General features: G+C 39.0%; 1 protein-coding gene across 12 annotated transcripts in view; it reads right to left on the bottom strand.

Moving 5' to 3' along the window:
* Positions 1-19,806, bottom strand: part of ATP2B2 (ATPase plasma membrane Ca2+ transporting 2) — a 184,480-nt gene that overhangs the window by 127,196 nt on the left and 37,478 nt on the right. For all 12 annotated transcript variants that reach the window (XM_059823438.1, XM_059823436.1, XM_059823435.1 and 9 more), the window contains exon 2: positions 1,863-2,060. In XM_059823438.1, the coding sequence (XP_059679421.1) occupies positions 1,863-2,060 (198 nt within the window). The remainder of the gene's footprint in view (positions 1-1,862; positions 2,061-19,806) is intronic.

Genomic DNA, 19,806 nt, shown 5'->3' on the forward strand with positions numbered 1-19,806 from the left:
TCATAAAAAGTTCATTTGAATTTCACTCAACATTAGTCTACAATAATTAGTTACCGAAGGTTATGCAAAACCATCAAATCAATTTCAAGTATCACTACACCCCACTCCACCAATGGCAAAATCAAGTTCAATATGTCAGTTTTTCAATGTTTATGACTTTTTAAAAAGGACATCTGCTAATAAACTATAGGTATCCTTGGCAGCTGTTTAGAATATACTCATTTTAAAATGAAAGAGAATCTCCCACATTTATACAGCTGCTCAAAGAAACATTTCCAAAAAATGTAAAAGGACCTTTACAATATAGTCAAAAAGTTGGATTAAAAGATATTCACTAACTGGATCTATTCTCCCTGTGTAAAACATGGCAAAACCTTCCAGGAAAACAATTCTAAAAACATAGGGCAAACAGTGACCATCGAATACAATACTGTGCTGTGGGAAAACACAAACACTTTTGCCCAGGCTGGGCTGCTGAGCTTTTCGGACTATCTCAGACATGTCATACCTTCCCATGGGAAAAGAAACATTTTAAATGCCGTATCAAAATAATAATAAGAAAAATTTTAAAAAACATCATCTGATGACACAACTCCCCTCTTCCCAAAACCTGTAATAATCCTATTTTCAAAATTCCTTTCCCATCAAATAAATTAAAAAATAACAGGGTAGTCTGCAGATTTATGCTTAAGAGAAAAGTTTGCAGAAGTAAATCCTGATTTTGTTAAGCATTGTTCATGGTTTACAATGTCCCCAAGGTAGTCTACTACGTCCAGTCATATGAAGTAATAAAAATAAATAACATTTTCATCAGTTAAAAAACAAATGACTCCTTTATCTTTTCATGGCTAAACCAGACACCTGCTGAATCAATAGTCATGTGTTCAAAATTCAGTGAGAAAGCAAGAAAAGAGTCCTGGTTATACGTAAAGGATTAAAGCATCATAAATAGGCTACAAAAGCTACGCATAGCTACGTGCTTATTCTGCTTGTGAATGGAAATGGAAGAAGGGTCTTCACGGAAAGTAGCCAGAGGAAACTGCAGCAAATGTAAAAAGCATTTCAAGGCTATATTTAGAGGAAGACATTCTTCATACATTTGCCAAGCTATTCACATCACTTCACACAGCATGTTTTATCCAGCTTTATAAGTCTATGAGAAGCAGGGCAGGGGGGGAGGTGGAATCTGGATCAGTTGCCAGAAATGGAAATCTTGCATTTATGTAGAGGAATGAATATTTTAAGCATGTGAATCCAAGAGTACTTTCCAAAGCAGGGGGGGAAGAGGGGACAGGGTGTTAAAACTTTCTACAGATATCACAGAAGGATTCTGCAGTATATCGTTTATAAGCAACAGGACCTAGTCTCTAATATTCCCTTTTGAGCCAGGCTCACTAGCCTTAGCTATATCACTAAAAATACTAAAATGAGTGAATTTCACTAAGTTCAAGTCTTCAGCTGGTATAAACTAGCTGAAGACTTGTCCCTGTATACAGGATACATTATTTATATAAGCAATTACGTCTTTCTCCTCTATAATGTGGCAAACAACAATCTAAGATGAATAAACAAACACCAAACACAAGCTCAAAGGTGAAAACAGAAACAAAAATACTCCAGTTTTGTAAGAATATTACGATTTTTCTTTAACTCGTTTAGCACATGTCATGAGGTTTAGCCATTTGCATAAAGAAATGTCAAGCATACAAAAATATGTCAGTACCAGATGTAATGGTAATAGGAACACACCGCATGGAGATTTCCTGTTAGTGACCTTCTGGAGGGTGGGGATGGAATTATTTTGAGATACAGGACTGGCGTTACTTAAATTTATACAAATTACTTCTATAAAAAGTTTTTACCTTCATTCCCTTCTCCAGGTGGCTGATAAAACGAAAGCCCCAGAGATATGATGGCTGCAATTTCCAAGATTATAAGAGTCACATCCTGCAATGCTTCCCAGACTAGCTGTAAGAATGTTTTTGGCTTCTTTGGAGGTATAAAATTTTTTCCAAATATAAGCTTTCTTTTTTCTAGGTCTGCAGCAGTGCCAGCTAATCCTGTAAATAAAATAAAATAAAAGAAATTAAAATCGCAGTGAAATAGAAAATGCCCACTTATATCTGCATTTCTATAAATTATTTCTCCAAGAACAACTACAAGCTGTACCACCTACGGCATATTAACAAATAGGTACATTTTCCACTTAAATTTTGCTTTTGCAAGATGATTTGTCCTTACGTTCTGAACAGAATCTATTAGTACTATTTAGTACTATTTCCTGCCAGTTTTAATCATAAAAAGTCTTTGAATTAGTAGGTTTACTTTAATAAGACCTATGTATATAGATACATAACGTACATGTAAGCAATGACTTCTGAAAACAGATCATAAAGCACAAATAAATTATATTTGGGATGAAGTTGGAATAGCTGTCGGCAGCTTTTGGTAATACCAGTAGAAGAATCACACATGTCTTTGTGATGACCTCAAAGTATAAATCAATAAAGCACATCATGTTCTACTTCAGAGCAACCTCTCTTGCTGCATATGTACTGCCACACAATCCCTGGAATGAACTGCATCAAATTTTTGTTAACTGAAAACAGACAGCCAAAGCGACAGGTTATATATGCAAAGAAAGTAAAAAGGAAACAAATGGTTCCATAAATCGATAGAAAAATGCATGTGTTTTGCATGACACTTCAACTTAAGAACATTTCAATTTAAGGATACGGTGCAAGAATGTGTGGTTGCACTGAACAACCCACATAGGTGCTTTTTTTCCTATTTTTGAATTATATTAATGTATGCACGTCTAGTGCCTTTTTGCAAAGAAGAAAAAAAAGAGACTTGCAAGTGTTAGGGTAGAATAACTGTGCCCATATACTGCTCTCAGCAGCATAAAGAGCTGCCATAAAATAAGTGGTTACATGTATCTGTCAAATAATATTTGATATCAGTTGGAACATTTACAAAACCGTAGGTTTTGAATGTGATCAGCAACGTAAAGTTATTCATGCTTATTCACACTAACATGACACAATGAAAATACTTAAATTGAGAGTTGACCTTGGAGGAGTACAAAGGTGCCTGCAAGAGAGCAAGAGGAAACGATCCCACGCTCTAAGGATTCCTCTCCTCACACAGTTAGTTGAGGCTAAGTCCTTGCCTCCCCCAACGCATATCAACACCTATGGGGTACTTCAGGAATGGAAAGCCCTATTAATAGCATCTTCCAGATGCCAAGCGAAAGAAATCCTAACGCGCTAATGGTACTCAGCGTTATGTCTCATTCATTCAGGACTGGTGCAACCGTTCCCAGCAGCGTGCGTGTGCCAGTAAGTCAGTCACCTCTCGGATGAAAGCACCAGGCCCAAGCGTAATTTCCTCAAGACAAAAGCGATGCTTTTCTGAACGTATCAATCCTGCCACAGTACAGGCAAAGATGTTGACTCACCTTTCACTTAAGGTATATAATTACAGCTGTTGTGTAGCTTCTGGCTCTTGATTAACTCATCAAACTTTCATTTCACCTTCAGCTTCTAAGAAACACAATCCTTCGCTCCCAGACAAAGGCATGCTGTAGTTATGATTACCTCACTTCATTTAATTTTCAGTACCTAGTGCTTAGTGACACTGTAACAGACAGGTTCCAGCTATTATGAAGTGTGTCTACGTTATTCTCCATGATTCAAACAGTAATATGTCCAACTTCTCTGCTCCTCCAAGAGCTGCCAGCCAGCTTCCAGTGTGGGGAAAACGCTTTCCCCCATGAAATACAAATGGCAGGCTATGAGCCATTTGGGTAGTTGCCCTTTTGTGAACCAATGCAGACCACAGAAGTTAGGACAACGCATGTGAGAGATCAGGGAAGTCGTTCACCGCTGGTGGGATCTGACAAAGGGACAAGCCTTTAGCAGAGACCAAACGAAGGCAGTTTGATTAGCTTTCAGAGGGCTGCAAAGCCCTTCAATACAAGGAAGGATTTTCACTAAAAATGGCATGCACAATTTGCAGCAGTCCCCCAAAACACAACCTACTCCAAATACAGCGGTGACTCCGTACATAAGGAGGAAAGTACATTGACGGCGTTGACAGTGGTGGGGATTTTTGGCAGAAATGTCCATACAATGCACCTACGAGCGGCAATAGAAAACTCTGAAACACAAAAAACTCAAAAGCATGTTGGAAAGTGAAGGAAGAGATGTCTGAAAAACGCACATTTTCCAATGCAGAACATATGTGCACAGTGGTGGGCCAGCTCCAGCAGGTAAGCAGATGACTGGGTACTCAACAGCATGAAAGGGATGGCTGAAATAGTACAGGAAATCGCTGCAGTATTTTTCAACAATCCTGATTATATTTACCTGAACAGGATGAATTCACAACTTTGAAATTATGCGATATACTTTGCTGTCAGGAGGCCATAAAAAGCACACATATCCTGTCCTATGTTACTGATCATAATGCACATATAAATACATGCACATACTGAGAAGCCTCCAAAGCAAAGATAAATACTGGAACTCAAAGAACTGCTTTTTCTCTAAGACAAAAATTGTGCATTGAGACACCATAGAAATTTAGACACCCTAAGGTTGAGGACTAGACTAAGTTTAAAGCATCTATGGTCACCATTATCTTCCAGGCTATAGTCTAAGTAACCTACGTTGGAATTTAAACAAATTTTATTTGATTGTGCTCTTTCATTCTTTGTAATAAATATTATCTTCCTTAAGACCCATAAATAGACAAGGGTAAATAGCGTGTGTGATTTTATGCTCTTCTGTAAGTCTAGGTCTTGGTGAAATTAATCACCAAGTCAGTCTCACCTAAAAATAAGAGCATATTCATCTTTAATTATGAAATATATTTTCTTATACATCATCTAGAAATGCTGGAAAATGAAATTCAATGTTCAGGTTCAAACAAAAAGGTTTCCCTTCTCCTGAGATCTGGCCATCACTCGAAAAACCCTGTTCAGTAAAATTTTGGGTGGGTTATTTTGGTTTTCTCCCACTGAACGCCAGAAACTAAAAAAACCTCCTGTATTTAGAGAGAGAGAGAAGGGAAAGGATGGAATGAAGAAATCTACAGACCAACTGATGAAATCACATAATAGTCTTAAGTGGTACTGTAGAGATAAAGGCAGAAAGGGACAGTAAAATACATAGAGAAGCCAATGTTACACAAAGAGATACAGCTAAGGGAAACGTGACTGAGAATCTGAGGCAACGCAAGATGTTTATTTTGCAAAAGCTTCCATAAATTCTCTGTACTATTGCCAGCAGAAGGTATCACCGGGGCACTCCTTATCTTTTTTCAAATCATCTGCTTTATTCAGAAACATTATTTTAAATAGTCCGAAAGGTGTTTTGAGCAAGCCTAACTTAGTTGCTTGAAGAGGATTAGAGGTCACTCACACTTTCTGTCGCGCTGGCAGATCGGCGGAATGCTGCTCCCAGCCAGCGCGCGCGCTGACAGGCAGTACAGATGGCAAAAACGTCAATTAGCACAGCAAGATCTGGAAGTGGACATCTGTCCTCACCAGTGCTTTTAACCAGGAGACGGCCTTCCCGCTGCTAGATTTTTTTATGGTTTTTTTTTCATATTACACATACTGACTTCATTACTGTTCCTGATTTTTTTTTTCCTGATTTTTTTTTTAAATTTCTCGCTTGTCCCTTAAGTATTGAGTCCTGTGACAATAATGAAAGAGCATGCAAATGAAAGTAATTTGAAATATCATTTCGAGATGAAGATATAAACCACCTAAGTAAGTGAAAAAGAACCAGTGGGAACTAAAAAAAAATGAATGGAAATAGCAGTTCAATACGACTTCAGACTTCACATGTTACTGGCAAAAGCAGCAGCCTTCCATCTTATGTTCTGTATGACAATAAGCCACAGACTGGCTGGTTTTATGTTCGTTTGTCCACACAAGCATAAATATTTTCTATATAAATATTTTTGTAAATGCTTTTCTATGTTGAAGCTATGCAATACTACTTTGCTTGACCCAAGTGTTTTAGATTATGCAGATTTGGGTTAAATTTATATAGAAATAGTATACACAGGTCTAGGAAATATTGTGAAAGTGTACTGCTAATGCTTCCAGCACTTGAATAATTTCTTAAGGTTTCAGGTTCCAAATATTTTTCCCCAAAATTTGTTTGAAATTTGTGGGAGAATGAAAGTGGTTGCATAGAAAACATTTTCTACAATGTTGTGCAGTATATTAAATGCATTTCTGACTTCATCTGCCATTGTTGCTTTTTTTGGAGGGAGAAAAAGATTGGAAAACTGGAGAAATGCCACTTAATGAATTTTCTCTGCTCCTTACCTACATCTGTCAGTTACTGCATGCTGAATATAAAACCTTCACTTCAATTAATGCTTCCTGGAAAATTGTATTTCTCTGACAGTCATCTCCACTGCAACCAAATGGAGCATGACAAACAGAGAATGATTTTGATGCTGCAAAAATAGCAAAAGCACATCACTACTAAAGCAAGTACTAAAAAAACCCTGTAAAACTTTTAAGAGAATGTTTCACATCTACCTAAATTATAAGAATGGAGAATTTACATTTGCACTAATTGTGCAAATAAACCATTCATTACTTACTAACTTTCTTCTGTATATTTGCTGATGCATCCAGAAAAGTAGATAAAAATTTCAAATAGCAAAAACTGTAAACAATGGAATTTAAAAATCACATTATATGTAACTTCAAATGCAAAAAAATTGTTTAGCAAGGAAAGTAAAGGCTTGACAGTGATGCTGAACTGCTATTGAAATCAACGCATAGAGGTAAACCAACTATTTTGGTGAGTGAACTCTAATGACAATTAAATATGACGTGCATGAATTCTTCCCATGAGAACACAGACCTATATTTTATCTCATGAGCTCCTATCACCCTAGGCTCAAACTCTCTTCTCAAATGATAAGCATTCCTAGCATCATATCACCTAGGTCTTCACAGAAACTAAGAAGTAAATCACGACAAGTATCACCTCGACAATTACTTAATTTGCTTTGCCTTGTTTCACCAATTCCATTTATTTCACATTTAACTATGAAACAATCCCTGCCATCAACTACTGCTACATAATGCTTTAGCATAACTTGCCCTGGCCCACCAGCTTCTATAGCTCTCGCATAGATTCTCGGAACTTCATAATTAGAAATATTAGCCCCGTTACCGCTGTTGTAACATAGAGAATTCAAACCTACAACCTCACTCAATATTTTTAGTGGGATTTTACTCTCTGGCTTTGGAAGCGAATTTCTGTGCACTATTTTGCTTTTTGCTCTTGAAAAAGCCAGAAGTGACAGCAGGCCTTTTTTTCTTCCACTTCAATTTAAGAAGTATTATCTAGCTAGTGACTGAAAGAGCTGAAAAAGTAAAATTTTCCATTCAAATTAATAGATAGTAACTAACAGATTTCGTTTCCGAGATCTGCCTTAGGAAACAGTCCCTACCTAAGAAATTGGGGAAGGCAAGGAGACATGCCCAGTAAACTGTGATTACTGTCATGATTTTGATCAAATGCTAAGGAAGGTCTATTTTGTCCCTTATGTATAATGACATCATTAAGCACACTATGATGTAATCCAACATCAGTCTTCATTAGGTCATGAAGTCTTCATGACACTTGTTTAAAGGGTATCTAAGCAAAACAAACACCTGCTTCGGTACCAGGTATGCCACAAAAATACATGTTGCATTAAACCACCTGTTTTACTGACACAAGGTGATTTTTTTTTCAAACTAAAACATACACCAAAGTTGTGAAACACAAAGTGAAAATAGTCACACCTAGTATGGATGCCACTGTGACCTCCCAGTTTTATCACGTACGTTGCTTGAAAAATTTTTGGATGCAGTACATTGAAATTCTGTTTAGGTCATATTAAAATAAAATCAGCAGAGAGAATACAGTCCATCAGTAGGAGAGTATTTAATGAGAGGATTTACTAGTTTCAGCAAGCTGGATTGGAATTTCACTAGTGAATGAACCTCAACGAATAATAATTTCCTTCTAACCTCGGAACAACAAAGCTGTCTGTAAAGTGTAATGAATCTCATTACCTGTTTCCATTAATATCAACTGCTTACATTTGTTTACATAAAATTTAAGAAATTTGTCCAAAAATTCAAAGCCTTTGGAATGACAAATCATCTAGCACATGTCGCGTAAGCTTTACACTGCTGGAGCGACTAATTCTGTGAATCCCTTTGGCAGTTCTGCCAACAGACTCTTGCAGGATTTAGAACCTCCTTGAGTCAAATGCTTTGCAGCTAGAGCTAAATAGCCAACATACAGAAAAGAGGGGCACAGAAGTGGCAGAACCAGGAAACGATTAACTCCCCCTCCTTTTCCCCATTAATCATCCTCCCTCTTCACATCTAAGAGCAACAACTGGCCAAGTCACCATGTCCTGCCTTCTTGAGTTCTGCCACGGCTTCAGCTGCCACCCCCCAGTACGGGGACCACCCTTCAGCCTCTGAAAAGCAGCACACTGACTACAAAAACCCGTATGAAAACCTTCCCTGTTACAGGTTGCAACCAAAACAATCACTCTTAAGTCACACAAAGTACATAAATACATCTCTAAATCCATGACTTTTAAAAAAAAAAAAGTAACAGAAGAGCTTAACGTTCTTTCTTATAGAGTGATGCATCTAATGTAAATGTTAGGAACAAATACACGACAAGTTGCATTTCTATGAGTTTCTCTCTCTCAGTCTCTTTCTAGCTATAGAAATGCATCAGCAACTTTATCTCAATTTTATGAGGCAGCGAAAGGCTGAAGTTCTTGCCCCAGACAGTTTGGTGGCAGTTCAGGGGAGTAAACTCACATCTCCTGGGATTCCTGATTTATACTCAGCTGCAAGATACCATGCAGGATTTATTACTGCCAAGAAGCACTGAATGCTCCACGACATGTTTCATTCATTTCCCCATCTAGCCATTTTGGTTTTATTTCTTCTATCTTCTTCTTTCTAAAGTAAAATTGCTCTGAAAAGAAGCTATTAACCAGGAAGAAATAATTTACATAAGATGACTAATAACAGCAGAACCAGAAATGGTTCCCGATAGTCACTGTAACATAGCCTAAAAAAAAAGCCACTCATCTGAAAGACACGCTACAATTTCATAATAATCTAATGACTGGACTTATGTGCAGTGCATAACCATGAGCCAATACCAAGGCAACAGACAAGACATCAAATATTAAAGGCAAGATATGCATCATAACAAATGACTAATATTTTTCTTTCCTAAACAGACAACAAAAAGCTTTCTGCAAAGGCTGGTAAGAAAGCATTCAAAGGGAGCTGAAGGTCCCATATGAAGAAAAAGGAGTTAGGATTTCATTTTTACAAATGTACTCTTGTCAGTGGGAGTACGGCTGTTGAGAGGGAAGATAATCATCTCACCAGAAATCATTTCTTCAGCAAGAGCTCAACTCCACTCAATAATTGTTACACCATTTACATATGTCTCATCTTGTGTAGCACAGGCTCCTGGAGATGTTTTTCTTTTGTTCTGTCTTGATGTAGTATCAAGTACAATAAAGTCATTACAGATTCAGGGCAGCAATACTAATAAACACGAATAATCTAGTATGTACATTCACCATCCAGCTCCCAGCCATTACCCACCAGAGAATAAAGAAGTCAGTAAAATGTCCTTGGTACGTCATATATAAACAACAGTGTGGTAACAGTGCAGATCCTCACCTAGCACTAAGAGAAAGTTAACCTAAAAGTTATGGAAGGTCTTTACTGCAGGTAAGCCAACCAAGGCCAAGCCAGTGGGATACCCCACAGATGCCGGGTACTTCGGGTTTGTTCAGCGTCACATACCCTCAGCAGTTTACTGATAGTGGGGCTTTTTGGAAGAGACAGAGAGGGAAGGGGGGAATGTAATGGTTTCTTTCCCCCATCCTCCTTTTGCAGGTAGTCAAAGCCTCAAGACAGTTTCTTCAAACATCTTCTTTTGGTTATTTAAATGAAGCTAGGATTTCACTCCCACAGAAGGTAACATTATCATTTAGAGTAGACTGTACAGATGCCCTCTGCACAGACTTATACATATTACCCACAAAGCTCTGATCTCCTATTGAAACACAGACGTATAAGATGGGACCATTTCAATGAAGTTGACAGAGAGTATGAGGGAAATAGTATCAAAAACATGCTGTTTCAATGCTGAGTTATAATAGGATTGTTCCAGATAATGTGAAAGCTTTTTCTTGGCCTTAATATTTAAATCAAATCAAGCATCCCTGACTACAGCTTAAGACACACTCACCGGCTATCCTGTAGGATCAGACTTGGAAAGCACTAACATATGAATCGGGTAATGGCAGAAGAGCAGCAACCATGTAAGTTTAATGGAGGAGATCCCAGGTCTTAGCCAAGAAAAAGAACAAGGAATAAATAAGCACATAATAAAGGCAAAGTGGAAAGCCTTCTTTAATTAACACACCTTCTTAACCGCTTACCATCACTCTCACTGGACCCTACAAAAAAATTCACCACTTTCCTATGTATTGCTAATGGCAGCTACAGGGGATGGGGATGGAAAAAAGATCCTGAAGTAATCTGTGATTCTCTGTTCTGAAACCACAGTTTGAGCAGCGCTGCTGACAAACAAACCGCTCTGGTTGCTACAGAGGCAGCTTCTGCCTGTCTGTGTGGATACAGCACAGCCTGAGGAAATGCAAGTCCCCCAACGGAAACACTACCATCAGTCACGGGCCGTAGGGAAGCTCTGATTCTATGACTCAAGTAAGTGTCCACGTGAAAGCATCTGCCGGCTGGGAGCTGCATTGTGTGCAGGAGCTCCTCTAAGCCCTGGAGGAAGTGCAGCCAAACAGGTAACCACCACCGACCCACCAGCAGGACCAGAGTTAGGCATGGGCAAATGGTAGAGCAGGGAATAACATAGGGTCTCTGCATGGGATCCTCTCCTAGCAGAAGAGACAGAAAAAAATGATGAAGCCCCATGTCCACCTGTGCACAGGTCTATACTTACTGTCAATAGCAAGTGAGTGTGACCGGTGACACTGAGCCTGGGAACTCTTGCTGCTGAGTAACACCACAACAAAGAAATCCACAACTGCAAAAATAGCTGCTAGACTGTCTGCTCTTCATAGGTGATAACAAGCCTTCAACTTCGATTTTTCCCATTTCTTATCACAGGACAACTTCACGTCCCTTGAAGTTTTGCAAGTAAAACATTATGTTCAAAGGACATACACGTCAATGAAATGTCCCAGAAACTGAGGCCATCTGACTGAAATTCAATACAGCTGAATATATACTAAGGAGAGCCTCCGCTGGCTTCTCCACACTGTAACGTACTTTCAGGCTGACGTGGCCTAGACTCGCTAAAGACTTCTCGTGATTTTCTGTTCAGTTCCACAGAGCACATCCACTCAGGATGACAGTCATGGTAATCTGAGAAAGCAAACGCTCAGCGAATAAAGCATGTGCAACGGGAAAGCATGGCCTGAGAGAGGAAGACATTACGCAGCTGAAGACACATTAGACAGACTTCGAAGTTGGTACGGCATGAGACTCTTAATGCAGTATCCTGAAAGTCCCATGCATCTCTCTTTTTATATGAAGGTTCTTTACTATTATTATTTGTCTCTGCAATCACTATAGTTTCTTTAGTAGAAGCCGTACCAAGGTTCTATAGTTCATATTTATTTGATGAAGCCTATTGGAAAGGTTAAAAGTAACATAGCATAACAACATATGCTCTCGTAATAACAACAGCATGGAAAAGAGTTTTTTTTCTAGATGAGGCCAGGAATTTGTAGGTTAAGGTAGCCAATTCCTCGTATAGATGTTTTAATCTTTTACATTCAAGTAAATAACAGAAGAAGAAATCTTACGTTCTGAAGAGAGACACACATTTTTGTGATGTCTATAAGGGAGTCAAAATGAAAATACCAAAACCCACTTTGCTGCGTCTGCTTCCGTAGCATGATTCTTTCCCACCCTCACTTAAGAAAAAACAACAAATAAACCAGATAGCAATGAGCTGCGTTTTTCCAAGGCGTTACCTCCAAGTGCTGCTACTTGGCAACTCTTCTTAATTTCATTGCTATCTTTGTCAGTGTCGTCTGCTTTTCCTGCGAGTAACGTCAGCTTGCCAGCTACACAGCAACTGTACTCACTTCAAGCTGTGCCTTTGCAAGAGGCAGAGCATTTGCTATAGTGTATCTTACACTGCTGTGTATTCAGGAGAGTATTCAAGGTACCTAAATAAAAGTGAGAACACTGAAGAAAACAAAGTGCTATGATCATTATGCCATCTGCAAGCAACATTAAATGCCACTATCACTCCTGCAAGTGACAATGATGTCATTCAAAACCACATGCCCAACTTGTGAAGAGACAGTAAGATAAGAAGATGCTTTCCGAGCATCCGATGGATTACATCAATAATCCAAGCTCAAGAGCTATAAAATAATTAGACCTTTGAAACTTCTAACATAGCACACACACTGTTGTGCTCACTGTTACCCGCGTAACACTGTTGCACTCATCATTACCCATTTGCTCCATTCTTTAGGTGGGACCCATCCTTTAGATCATCATCTGCCTTTCCTGTAGACTTAAGTACCACACAGACTTGGAGGAACAATAAAAGTGAAAGAAGCTATAAAATTTTGCCAACATGAATACTAGTACAGTGAATATCTCATAACTGAACACAGACATACAGTCAAAGTTTCGAGTCACTGGGCACTGGTAATTTAGCAAGTCAAACAAGCTCCCTATTGCCCCATTTTCTAGATAAGTGGAGAAAAGATGGCAAAGAACGTCTCGAGACTTTCCAGTCTTCTGGTGATTAGTTAATTCAGTCCACAAAAGCTGCCTAGATGTAAAAGAGCTGCAGAGTAGAGCAGGGGACTCACCATCAGTAGCAGTGCTTTAGCTGGGATGATGGCACTACTAGAACAATATAATGTTATCCCTCCAAAGAGTTCTCAGCCTTATATAAAGATAATAAAAACAGGATAATACCAAGAGATGCCTTTTTTAATACTGTGAAAAGTGACAACATTTTCTTGACTCCTGTTTTATTTTTGAATGATTAGAAAACATAAATGGTGACCAAAGCAATCCCAAGATGTACTGTGGGATACAGCCTTATTTTATTCTTATGCCCACATGCAGCAGAACTCCATTAGAAACACAACACCCACAGACGCCTCCTAATTTAGCACACTAAAAAGCCCAAAAGAATAGACTCTCTGTTATATGAAGCATATATTGTCAATCACCTTGATTAGCCCTCAACATAACTAACCTAATCTGAATGCAATAATCACTACTGAAGTTCTCCAGATTCTTTTCCAGTACGAATCAAAGACTAAATTAAATTATAAAGTACCTCAAGGAAGGTGTTCCTAGTCACCAGCTGTAGTGAAAGTGTAAGTCAGAAGCAGTTAAGGACACCATATATTTTTACGCACACCAAACTGGCCCCACTTGAAAAATCCAACCTTAATAGAAATATTCTAGAACATGTAAGACTTAACCAAGCTTTGCTCATAAGTTTTCTCCACAAATGAATAGTGTTCAAACACTAGCCTGTTTTTCACTCTTTGTTGAATACATAACTTCCATTGTCTATTCTGTAGAAAACTGAGACTCTGACCTGCGTCCATCTTGCATTTTATTGCGGGGGTGACGTGGAAATCCTTTCACTCAGGTAGGCACATCCAAACAACTAGAGCTACTGATCTTGGGCACCTCAGACCTGTGAGAATGCCAGGTAGCAGAGGCAAACATGAGACAGAAAGAGCAAGCACATAGCAAGAGCACACCCTGGCAGACTCCTGGAAGGAGAAAACTTCCGATCTAAAACCCAGTTCTCACTGATGACAGCGGTAGGAAACATTTTTGGGATACAAAAGATGGAGTTCCAGCAATCCAAAAAGCCACTGAAAATTGCTCAACTATAAAGAAGCTCTATTCTTTATGTTAAGAATAGCTTCTTCCACCTTTTTAATTTTGTGGTCTATGGTTTGAGAAGTTGAAAACTTTGTGTGTCTTTTGACAAGCCCACATTCAAAATGTAATAAGGCAGTTCTGCAAAGCCCTGGCAGAAGTGTGCTCATATTACAAATACTTATGAATTTGTGTTAGACACATTAGCAGAAATCAAAATATTATGTTGTATCATAATAGAAGCACCAAATTCATATTAACAACTATCCTTGGGCCTCTTCAGTGAGTGAACAAAAATCACATTTTCTTAATGCCCCCAAAATAACCCCTACAGTTATTAATTAACCTTCATCATACATGTGGAAACTTAAATTTTCATGTAAAATGAGATCTCAAATTAGAAGTAATTTAATCAATTTATGTCTTTAACCATTTTCCTTGCACAGCAGTTACCTATGTTTATATTGTGCTTGCTAGCCATTTCATTTTACTTCCAGTCCATTAATTCACTGCTTTGCTTAATCCAGATCAACTGGGAAGAGGCACCCTTAATCCAAAACAAGCACATCCATACAAAGAGCTAATCCATAATGGTCAATCAGGAATAGATGTTCCAGCATAAATCCACAGGCTGAGAATGGGTAAATCCCTTAGACCAAGTTTGATTTAGACCACTTTCATCTCAGCTTCTCAAAGCTGCTGCTAGAGACATGTACCTCCTCATCCCACAGCTACAGCAATACGGATGTTTGGAGTTGAAGCCACAGATCGTGCAACAACAGAACACAGTAATTTACTTTGTCAAATTAGAAACAAATTCTTGCAAGTAAAGAGAAACAAAAAGACCAAGAAGCAGAAAAGAAGCAAAAAGAGATTAAAGAAAAATAACTAAACCCAACGTTCTTATATGAAAATGGAGCAGAATTCTAGGCACTCAAAGACTTTTATCATGGAACACAGAGGCATAGATTTAGATAACCACTACTTAGGGACTTAATTACATTCTTTATGCTGAAAGAGATGGAAAAATGAAGTTATCCCAGTTATGCTCACCCCAAGAAAAGGAGCATTTAAAACATTCACCTGACTTAACCTAGAGGTGTTAGTTTGTCCCATTAGCAACTTTAATTGGAAATCTTATTTTGATTTGCATATGCTATTTTTTCAGTAGGAGAGTAGGCTTTTCTTTGTGTAGTTCCTTAACTGGTCAGCTTATTTTTCTTGTATGGTTCCTGCCTCACACAAAACGTTTTGGGGAAAATCAGTCCAAATTCATGGTAAGGTTGGTGTCCAAAATCTTATGCAAATTACGACTAGCCAGCGGCTATACAAATATTACGAAACAGAAGTCTTCCCAAGTTCTTTTCAATGGCTGTTGAACACAGCATGATAAGTAACTTTGTATTCTTATTGAAGCTCAGGTTTCCAAGTTCATAGAATAGAAGGCATTACAATAAGTCTTTCTTAAATAGCAAAAAAAGATTCCTTTCCTAAGAAAAAATGTTTTGGGAAACTGGCAATCTTCCTAAAACCCAGAATGTTCCAGAAATGCAGACTATGATTCAAAAGTATTTTGTCATCTGTACAACCATTTTGCTTATAGCTGCAATGCAGCATTCTCTTCAGGACCGTTCATCGCACTTAAAGGATAAAATGACCCAACTGCCTACTTTGTTCCATCATTATTCATTAATGAAGAGATGGGGCCTAGAGGATTGTCATTGCAGGATAAAAAAAGGTTCATTAATACATCCCTTAAGCACGACACACATTAACATTAAACAAGGGACAAAGACAAGAAAATCAGACGCACTTTCAATGTACGCTTTAGCAATATTTAGAGAATGCTATCAGTTTAAATAGCACTGATAACATACTACTATATTGTGAAATAATTTTGACGAATATAGAAAGTGCAAACACCTTGAAATAACAGGGCGAAGGGTGAATTCATTCCTTTCAGGCAGACATCTTGAGTATGCATCTGTTTTTTACAGGTTATGTAAATGATAAGCAGAGATGAACTGAATGGTCATGCTGAAATATTCAGGATGCTAAAAGGCAGACTTTTTTGTGTGTGCGCATTGCCCTAGTTCTGCTATCCCTTCTGTTAAACATATTTATGTTTTTCTCTGTCTCCCTATGTGCCTCCTATCTCTACTCCTCTTCCTGATGATCATCTGTATTCTTTTCCACATTCCTTATTTTCCCCTTCATTTTACCTCAAAGAAACCAATGCTGCTGATAAACATCAGATAGCTCTTCCCTCTGAGTTCCTACTGCTCAGCATAGTCCTCACTCTCTCCGTGAAACTTCTCAATCACTTTAGGGAAATTGTCTGCCCTCTGAGGCCACAACTGTTATTTAACGTTACACACCTCTTTGGGGGGCGGGGGGTTGTTCATTTGTTTGCTTGCTTTTTTAAGAGAAAAGCATGAGTACACAGTAAGTAAAATTTGGGGAGATCAGCACGTAGCAATATACATATACTGTCAGAATTTAGGTCTTCAAAGATGGCCATAGAATACTACATACTTTGCAGGCTCATGAATGACATTGAAGAAAAGCCCTTTTAAGAAAACAAAATATTGCTCATGTTGCAAGACTTTCAACATCTTAAGAAAAATACTCTATTTGTTTAATGATTATGAAAAAGAGCAGCCAGCTAAAAACTTCAAAAGGATTTACGTGAGACTATTAATACCAAGTACCAATACCGCTTTCCATTTATGTGCCCTCAAGATTTTAGAACTTATTGGAAAAATGAACAATTCCTGTTATTATGGAAACAGGCTTGCACAACATAAAAAGACTCTAACAGCATTAATCTTTTAAGTTCCTGAGCTGTGTTTGTGTCACAGCCTTTATTTGCAATTAAGCTTAATGCATATGAAGTTCACTGCCTGCCAACCCTCAGAGGACTGATACAGCCCAGGATGGGTAATTCAAGCTCCTTTTACACTGACCTACCAAACTCTGACCTATCAGACCCGCCTGGTAAAAGTGAGAAGGTATTACAATTTCATTCAGATCTTGATATCTGAGCAATTCATTCAACAAGGGTACCAATTATGTTTGATCCCCTCACCTTTCCCCCTACTTCTGGACTGGACTGATTTGCCATGAAACAGTAATCCTGAGTCATGTTGAATTTGATCATAGTGACCTGAGATGTAAGGTTCTGGATCTTGAAAACGATCTTCAATTCATCCAGTTTGTTCATTTGTTATAGTTCTAATGCTATAAAAACACAGGCTCTTCATCTATACATAAGTATCTACTGCACTCTTGTTTACATGCAGACAGGATGATACACATGAAGACCATCATCCGCACCGATGAAAACATGTGGGTGAGAATGCTTCACAGAGCTTACGCGTCCTCTTGTGCTCACCCATATCAAAACACTAGGTCTGTAATATGTGAAATGTTTCCTCTGCCAATGGTTGAAGACAATAGGCGGTCTCACCGACTGATGCAAAACCATCAGTCCAGTCCATCTAATATGCTTCTATCTTATGAATACAAAATGTTCTATAACTAACGAAATACAGCAACTAATGCAATCAACATCTAACCAGAACCAACACAGACCAACTTTCTTGAAAAATGATGCCTTGGAAGTATATTCGTTGTTGGATTCACCAGTTCCCTCACTAGATAGGACTTTGCTCTACCTAGTTACAGCATTAGGCACTTACTGCCTCTGCTTCACCATACGCACAGCTCACATCAACAGCTCCAAACTCTTCTAACCCCAATCAACCTTACAAATGATGGTAAAGCCACAGGACCTCAGGCTTCAGCAACAGCCATATAAGCCCCAGCAGGATTCTGTATGTGCCCGCGCAGGCAGGTAACCAGTGCTGACACCTGCGGCGTCCCAGCTTAGCTTGACGGTTAACCGTCAAAGAAACGGAGCTGGATACGTGCTGTCGTCACATATTGCCAACTGCAGTGAAGATGCAGGTTTCTCCAGGACTGTTTTACTTTACAAACGCTTACTTTAGAGCTCGATCCCGCTTCTGAGGTAAGAGGCAGTTTTCCTGCAAGGGTAAGCAGACGGTTCAGAGCCCAAGTGTGCTGCCCAGTGCGGACTCCTGCCGCGTCTCTTGCTGCTACAGTGCCCTCTTCCCTGCACATGTGTGGGCAGAGACACCCTTCCTCCCCACACAGCAGCACTCCGCACTTGCTAGGGTCAATACGTCACAGAAACCAGATGCAACGCCAAGTTATACATCTTATTTAAACCTTCTTAAACATCAAAAAAAAAAAAGTCAATGCCAGGCTGAGGCAGTTACTAAGGCTCCATGTCAGCCCTCCACTTGGAAATTCTTTTTCCTTATAATAGATCTTGAAGTTGTTTTCCTCTGCTATGGCACTCCACATCAGTTTTTGTTACATGCTTTCCCCCTGCCCCTGAATCCAGACTGCATCTCCTGTGCTTTATGTAACGCTGCTCTGTGCAACATCATAGGACCTAAATACAAAATTTCAACAGGAAACTGCATCTAAAGATTTTCCTTTTGTTGATTTTTAAGAGAGTAGCTTCACTACCGAGGCCTCAGCTTCTTAAAGGCGAATTCCTTGAGGCTGAAAACAGTTGAACTGGTCCTGAACCCTGGCTTTATCAAGCTGCTGCCGTCAACACCCTTGGCGTGTCCTTGAAACAGCTTTCTGCAGCCATGACTCACTCTGCTACAGCACTCATTTTGCTGTCAGAAAACCGAGCTGAGTGACAGAGAGTTAATCATGGAGGGACGTCTCCATGTGAGAGGGACAACAGGGAGATTCCTGGGGCACGAGGAAGGCACACCAAGCAATCAGATCAGTGTTCTTGCTGTTTAAAGACAAAGAAAAGTGGTATCTACAATTCAATTTTCCTGCCTTCAAAAGCACTTTCTCAAGTCACAATTTCATTTATGTGTAGGAAAAAATAGTACAGGCAAGCTTTTGCCTTACAAGCAACCACTCAAAGGGGGCAACGGGCACAGCAGGAAGTATTTGAATCATATGAGCATTAGGAGAAAATAACAAATTGCAACCAGGCAGATAATTAAGCTGTTTGGAGGCTACTTTGCTCTTACATACCACATCACTGGTATGGAACTGACTGGATAGTTGCTCTTCAGAAAGAAACTCCTCTAATATTCTATTGTATTTCTGGAAACTTCGGGGTATAGTTTTCCAAGTGGTATAAAACAGAGGACCAAGCAGTGGTGGTGTGCTACAGTAGACCATAAGGATTTGTTGCAATAGTAAAATTCTGTCTGGAATTTGCCTTCAGATAGATTAAGCAAGATGTCTGAAAGCCATAATTCCAGGAATGATAACACAGGCAGCTTTCTGGAACATGTTTATTTACCTGAAAACCATGCATGGTCATTAGGCTGTTTGTTTCCCAATGAACATTAATCATCTGTGATCTGTGCGATATCATCTAAACCGCTCATATTCTCTCCCTCTCCTATGTCCACTCAGTGTTTATAAATGATGATTAGACATTAGTCCACTACCTGGCACAGTGGGGATTTGAATTATGATTGAACACCAGCAAAACACAAACATATTGAAAAATAAAGCAATTTACATCTCAATTTGGCATATCCCATGCTATTACAAGTCATTATGGATATCTTTGAGTTCATTGATTTTCCCTGAAATTCACATGCAATACTGATACAAAAGCCAAGGGTCAAATCTGTCTTTTCCCCTGCCCACCCGAAGGTCAGCTCCTGAGCCAGGCAGGCGTTTTTCCAGAGCTAATTCCTAGCACAGTTACACAAACAGCTGTGCTGACACTGGAAACCAGT

Source organism: Gavia stellata, chromosome 12, assembly GCF_030936135.1.
Source record: "Gavia stellata isolate bGavSte3 chromosome 12, bGavSte3.hap2, whole genome shotgun sequence".
Lineage (NCBI taxonomy): Eukaryota > Metazoa > Chordata > Aves > Gaviiformes > Gaviidae > Gavia > Gavia stellata.